The 7,627-nt window shown below is 34.4% G+C and overlaps 1 protein-coding gene across 1 annotated transcript; it reads right to left on the reverse strand.

The window, feature by feature from the left end:
• Positions 1-2,695: 2,695 nt before the first annotated feature.
• LOC140176264 (uncharacterized) lies at positions 2,696-3,732 on the reverse strand. The gene is made up of 2 exons (XM_072206204.1): positions 3,445-3,732; positions 2,696-3,217 (listed from the first exon to the last, which is right to left on the reverse strand). Exons 1-2 carry the CDS (start codon positions 3,730-3,732, stop codon positions 2,696-2,698), a joined length of 810 nt encoding a protein of 269 aa, XP_072062305.1.
• Between the last annotated feature and the right edge of the window lie 3,895 nt (positions 3,733-7,627).

Genomic DNA, 7,627 nt, shown 5'->3' on the forward strand with positions numbered 1-7,627 from the left:
TACCAAAACAATATTCAAAATATTTTAGTATTGGCAAAATAATTTTAAAAGATATAAAAGATAAATTAGCCTCTAAAAAAATTCTTAATTTTGACAAAAATAACTAAACATCCGACAAAGTCGTTTTTATTTATGAAAATGCTGAATTGGCTAACAGAAAAGTTGTAATGACTTATCAATTACCACCACGACTCCCCTCTCCTCTTTTCACCCTCTCCTCTCTATTCACTTTTTCTACAATCTCAACTTTTTTCTCATCCTCCTATGTAAAAATGGTATTTAAAAAAATGATGGCACCAACAAAAAAATGTTAAAAAATACAAAAAAGATAAAAGAATCCTAAAAAAATTAATGGATTTGACAAAATGATCAAATTAATCACATTTTGGTTAACAAAAAATGCTTTTATGTAACTAACATTGTAGATGACATAGCAAACTGTGTTAATAATCTATTACATAATATTATGAATTATTTTGAAATGTTAGAAGCTAGAAAAACAAAATTATCAAATCAAAGTAGAGTTTATTTTGATGCATTGATAGTATAAAACATTTTATATAATCCTACAATCACAATCATTTTTTTGGATGACTATTTATGCGATTAATATAAAAGATCATTATTTTTGCTAATATGATGTTATGTGATTAGATGTATATATAAAACGGTTTTACAATATATCTAAATTAAATTTATCAAAGTAATACAAACATTAATTTCTCAATAGGGTAAAGTACTAAATTGGTCCCTTACGTTTGGAGTGAATCATATTTTAATCTCCAACATTTGAAGTGTCTTATTTACATGCAAAATAGTTTTGATTGGTCTCAATCAAATCCTGTTGTTAAGTGATAGTGAAATTGGTAACGACGTGTCCGACGTGGCCAACCTGGTACACACGCTCGACTTAACCGTTGGAAGCAAGATAAAAAAAAAAGAAAAAGAAAATAGGGTCAATAAGTAAATCATAAACCACCAATATTGTTGATCATCGTCTTCTGAGAATGACTCCTCCATTCTCTTCTCAAGGTTCGCGTAGCAGCAGCAAAACTTGTGGGAGAAGGAAGACGTGGTTTTGTGAGGAGAGATCAGTATTGTGAACATCCTCTATAGTGGAGAACCCTGGAAGAATATTTTGGGAATGCGTCAACTATCAGGTAAGTGTCCTCTTTGCAGTCTCTTCTTTTGATTCATCATTGGTTGCTAGTGTATGGAGCTTTTAACTGTTTGATATCCTCTTTTTGTTCTTCTGAGAACAGATCGGAGAAGAATGTGAGTATTTTATTTGGGTAGAGACTGAAGGGTAAGACTCACAAATTCAAAGACTGAAGAAGAAAGCAAGTGTGTTGAAGAAAAACCTGCAGAAAGCTGAAAGAAAATTCGCATTGGCACTTGCTACTAGAGTTCTAGGATGGATAACGGATAGGTTGTTGCTATATGATCGATCGATTTAGTTATGCAAGACATATGAGTTTGACATACATTTGAATTGCTGCAAGATTTAGAATTGTGGTTTAGGGTGATATTATATATGTTTATCTATTTTGCTAAATTTGTCTCTAATTTGATATGAATGTGTAAAGGTATGTGCTATAAACATTGTCAACTATTGAGCAAAATAAAAAAAATGAGTTTTTTAATCTATGAACATACATTTTTGGGCATTGTAACATTTTAAATCAGTTCGACAACCAATAAGTAGAAGGCTTAAAGAAGCAGTTCACATAATTATACTCCTGAAAATAACTTTTAATCATTGATACTAGAGAAGTCTTACAGTAGCTTCTCTAAAACATTATAATATCAAAATAAGTCTTAAAGTAGCTTGACATAAACAGAAAAATAACAACACAAAAGATAACTATCAAATAGAAGTCTTAACGTAACTTCTCTAAAGTATTACAGGTCCAAAAGTCCTTAGTCATTGTCACTTTCATTACAAAGTATACATTAATCATAGTACTATAAATTCATCCCAATACTTTTCAGGTCCTAGGTGGTGTTTTGGCCATATACTTCAAGATCCTTTTTGATGGACTATTAATTATTATTGTAGATGGCTGGAATTGACTATTGTTGTTGGTGCATTTAGCTCTCTTGGAGGAGTTTTGTGACTGTTGTGTCCCTACAGCTTGTGCATTGCTCTCTCTCTTTGCCTGAGTTTTTGTTATTATTTTTGTTGTTGGCTTTGCTGCTATCTTGATGGAATTTCTAGTCCTAGTTATACCAACACTTCTTGGATTGTTGAACTGTATTATGCTACAACCAATAACAAAAAGCAGAGATATCAACAAATTGATATTAATCCAATATTAGTTTCAATCTATATAGTTAATTCTAATTCTTACAATTAGATGAGGTCCATGCAATTTTTACCTTTTTTGTCGATGTCTCCACCTTACGTTTTCTATGGCAGGTTCTTTTGTTGTGACCAAGTATAAAATAGTAGGAGCATTTTTTTTGTTGTCCTTTCCTGGATAATTTCGACAGTGGTCCAATATTTCATGTCTCATCACCACCCTTGTTCCTGCTTAATTTAGGGCACCCTATTGGTTTCCTAAGCACTGGTGGTAGCACATTATCATTCTGAATTCCTCCCACAGATTTAGTCCATTAACAGGATAGATAACATGTTGATAGCAGTTCACATAGATCTCTTTCTTATAGTAGTTGTTCACATAGTTCTTAATATTTAAACACATTTTCTAATGCAACTCATGGCATGCTCACAAGGATAACCTGATAGCTGAAACTTTTTACGGGAGCACTCATGGTTCATTAAGTCCACAACAAATTTGTTCCTATTACCCTGGCTGCTGGACACCTCATACTTGTCTCTACCCACATAGATGGCTATCCACTCCCCACCCTTATCAAACTCTCTTTTATTTTTTTTTTTGTTTATTTTTGACAAAACATCTCCAGCATATGTCAGTATACTTTGTCTATTATCAGCCCACCTATTCATAAGATAAACCTTAATATCTTCTAACATAGACATTATAGGTTTCTCTCTAGCCTCTACTATAACAAAGTTAAAATATTCACACATATTGTTTACAAGTGTATCACATATGGGTAAATAACTAAACTTGGACTTGATCCAAAACTTAACAGGGATCTCCATGAGATGCTTATAAGCTCCTTGATCAACCATCTGAATCTCCTTCATTCTTCTCTCCCACTCCTGGACATATGTTGCCTTTGTAACCTTCTACATCATCAATTTCAACTAAACACTTTGGTACCTTTTTTTAAAATTGCTATATAAGTGCCTGACACAAAACCTATGATCTATGCCAGGCAGCAACTCATCAAAGGTAGGAATCAATCCTTTGGACACAAAATTTAAAAACAGAACAAGTCAATAACATCACAATTTGAAGTAAAATATCCTATGACATAAACAAGAACCAAGTAATCAAATTAAATGAGGGTTACCTTTTGTTGATCGCTCATAAATGTACACCTTCTGATTTTATCAACGCTCAAATCATCACACAAATTCAATAAAAACCAAGTCCATGGGTCTTTTGTCTCTACTTCAACAATAGCATAGGTAATTGACAAAATCTGATCATTGGAGTCCCATCCAATAGTTGTTAGAAGTTGACCTCCATATGGAGTCTTGATGAAGTATCCATCAAGGCCAATAATGGGTCTACATACCATGAAGTTCCTTTTGCAAGCATCCAAGCAGATATAAATCCTCTCAAAGGTTGGTCTCATATCCTTACTAGGGATTGGTATCTCTAATTGAAACTCAAGAGGTCTTTGAACTTGTATACGAATAGTGATATCCGAATTCGACCTTAGTAACTCGGCAGGATAGTCATATATTCTCCTATATTACTCTCCATAAGTACCATTAATCTCATCCAATGCTAACTACTTGACTCTGGCAGCTTTAAACTTTGTGAGGTTAACATTCCACTTGCTATGAGTGCATACTTTCTTCATAAAAGTTCTCAACTTAATCTTTGGGTTCTCACAAGTCTTCTTCATAAATGCCTTGCTAAGCCATTAGGAACTCATGATTCCAATTTTGGTGGCCTTGCTACATGTGTGTCTTTTATAATAGCTGGTCAACTGCCATGTATCCTCCCTTTTAATCTTATGGCAGTATGCAAACCACTTGCATCCTTCTTAGCATGCCACATACGGCTATCACACTTTGAGAACCATAATCCTCTGTCACTGTGCACTGCATAGCTAGTTACACATTCCTTAAAAGCATTCCTGTCCACATATATTATGCCAACCTCTCGTTTATACTCTTTGATATTCTTCAAATGTTTGTGCAAAGGATACTTCCTCAATGAGGGATCCCCTTCATCATCGCTTACAGGGACATCCCATAATTCCTCACTGTCATATCCATCATCTTCATCCCTTAGTCCAACAGCCACCACTTTCTCCTTTTCCTTAGTAAAACTGGCACTGAATTCTACTTCCACTCTCTCAGCTGCAATACTTTCTTTCATCTTTTGAGAATCCTTCATAGTTGTGATATCAACAGCAAACAAACTCCATCACCATTCCAATCATCATCACTGTTATAAAAAACTACTTCCATTGCACTATCTTCAGAGCTGAATTCACTCCACTGTTCATCATTATCTCCATCATCACTCTTTGGCTGATAGTCATCATCCTTAGATTCATCATTACCTGAAGAATTTGTCCTCTCTGCAGATATACAATTCTCCTCTAACATAGAACATGTCCCCATACTCTTTTAAGGTATCTCCAAAACTTTGGGTTTCTTACCGACCTTGGCCCCTATAGATGATTGGGCCTTATGCACCACAATTGGACTAGACCCAACAGTCTTCACAATAGGTGCACTAGCCTCACCACCATCTATGTCTTGGACTTCCTCAATGGTACATGCTTTCCTAGCAGTAGTACCATCTTTGTGAACAACAAAAAACTCCATTATGTTATCCCTCAGTCCAATTTTGGCTATATCTATTGTGTCATTATCTGTCTGAAGCATCCTCATTCCTTTCTCTGTTTCTTCTTTTAGAGACTTATACTACATTGCATCGATATTCTCTGCCAAATACCTTGTTTGACTACTATCTTAGTAGCCTCGAATCTACTCCACTTATCTTCATCACAATAGTCCACTATGAAAGTCTCACCCCCACATAGTGTAAAGGTTCACTGTCAAACCCCAAACTTTTTTTATGGTGTATCTTGACACTAAAATAACTCATTATCTCAATAAACTGTCAGACAAACATAACATACTCAATAAAATTCTCATATTAATCAACAACAATTTAAAGGCATACATTTAATCACTATGGCAAAATAAAAACTTTCAAAACAAAACAATAAAATGAATATTGAACTATACAATCACACATATAGCATCATCACATATCATCATGCATTAAGATGAAAACCAAATGGGTGGAGGAGATTTGATAAATGAATACCTGACACAATCTTCTTTAGGAGATGAATGGTTTCAAACTAACTGCTAGGGTGGAACTTGAATATTAGCGAACGACAATGTCACCTCTCTACATTCGAATCGCAACCTTTGAATGACGATCGGTAGGATTTGTGGGTATTTTCGTTTCGTGCTTCACAAGAAGAAGAAGAAGAGTCAGTATTAGAGTATGCGTTCTGTCTCAACGTGGGAACCTTACACGTCTATTAACCCCTACCCCTTTAAACGGCCACATCAGACACGTTGTTACCAATTTCACTGTGACTTAACGACAGGACTTGATTGAGGCTAATTAAAACTATTTTGGATATAAATAGGACACTTTAAACGTTGGGGATTAAAATAGGATTCACCCAAAACATAGGAGACCAATTTAATACTTTACCCTTCTCAATATCTAAACCAAACAACCAGTAGACCTTACCCTAATATACATAGCAATCTTTCCCAAATTCCTAATTTGAAGGTGAAACCGATGGGTGGAAAGGGTGGTGAAAGATTGTGCATAAGCACATGTGCAAGAAATCAAATCAGAGAATGATCTCGTTCTACAAGCGTTGGGTGAGGATTGGAGGCAAACACAATGATTTTGCATATGTCGGAGGTTAAAAACCCTTAGGACTCGAAAAAATCAAAATTTGGCTGCAAAGTTCGTTTGGCATTTGCAATGAATAACTTGGGTGACAATTAGAAGACATTAAATGCCGTCGTTTTCGATAAACCAATGCAATCACATCATTTGGTTTTTACTAGTTTCGAAATTCATGCGATTGGAAATCGAAGTGACGACTTTTGGTGGGAAGCCACATGTGATGATTAGGTACGAGAGTATGAAAGATTTGTCGTTGGAAGTTGAATATTAAAGAGATGAGGTTGAGAAGAGTCTCAAATAAAGCATGACCATGAATAACTATAAGAAATGCAACTTCAAATGATCAAACTGCATTTCCTTGAATTTCTTAGAAAGAGCCTTCAACATTTGCAGAAAGCATATAAACTTAATAATATGATTTAGGACCTCCATCACTTAGGTTACCTTCAGATAGAGAAATTAAGATTGAAAGACAGAGATTAAGAGATATAAATTAAGAGGCAGAGAGTAAATTAAGTTTAAATATTATGTTTGGTGTATTCTGTTTAATTTAAAATAAAAATATAAGAGATTGAAATTATTGAAGTTATTAAAATATATTTATTTATACTTCAACTTTAAAATAAAATCCTAACCCCTTAAATTCAATTTTCAGAACCCCTTTCTCTCCTTTTTTCACTGACCCTATCCTGGAACTACGTCGAAGCATTGAAGACTACCTCCATTCAATCCTGTCATCGGCAAGTTCACGAACATCGACACAAAAGACGATCCCATTCAGCAAAGCGTGTGACAGTGGTGGTAACGCTTCTCAATCACGCCGCCAGAAAAATCCTCGAGATCGTGATTTCGGTGCCGCTTCTTCCCACGTCCTTGGAGCGCCACCTTCTTCACTCAGAACGTCGTATCACCCTCTTCACTCTCCTTTTTCCTGTCCGTCGCCATTGCCTAGCATCCACGGTTCACTTCGATTCAGCACCCGTTGGCAGCTCCTCTTTTTACACCATTGTCTCCTCCTTTCTTCCTTTATTTTCTTCTATTCTCTTTTTTTTTTTCCCTCAATTCTAATTATGAGATATATTTATGATATTGTTTTTCGTATTATTGTTGATGGTAGAAATGAGAGATGGGATGAAGTTATGAGGTGAGAGATGGTGGTTTTGGTGGCGGCAATAAAGCAGAAGTGGTGGTAAAAGAACTGGATGAGGATAAACTTGGAATTAGAGTATTTTGAGAAGGAGTTATTTGTTAGAGTTTCAGTATCTATCTTTAAAATTTCAATTCTGTGTATCCTATTTTTTTAAAAATATTGAAGTAACTGAAATTTTGTATTTAAATTTTAGTTTCTAACTATCAAAATAATACTGAATTTTAATTTTCTAATTTTAGTTCCAACACTCCATATTAAATACTATCTTAGCACTCAACCGTTTAAAATTAGGTATAATATAATTTTCAATGTCAAAAAAAATCAAATAACTAAGAGAAAGTATTGGGAATCAATATTAATTGTGTACAATGTGTACAATAGATTAAAAAAATAAAATTATAATTAAAAATTAGATTAT

Source organism: Arachis hypogaea, chromosome 11, assembly GCF_003086295.3.
Source record: "Arachis hypogaea cultivar Tifrunner chromosome 11, arahy.Tifrunner.gnm2.J5K5, whole genome shotgun sequence".
Classification (NCBI taxonomy): domain Eukaryota; kingdom Viridiplantae; phylum Streptophyta; class Magnoliopsida; order Fabales; family Fabaceae; genus Arachis; species Arachis hypogaea.

Bases quoted from the DNA above. Each gene is read 5' to 3' on its own strand.
- LOC140176264 (XM_072206204.1), bottom strand. From the start codon at position 3,732: ATGAGACCAACCTTTGAGAGGATTTATATCTGCTTGGATGCTTGCAAA. The intron at 3,218-3,444 runs GTAACCCTCATT...TTGATGATGTAG, and splicing joins TTATGAGCGATCAACAAAAG to AAGGTTACAAAGGCAACATA.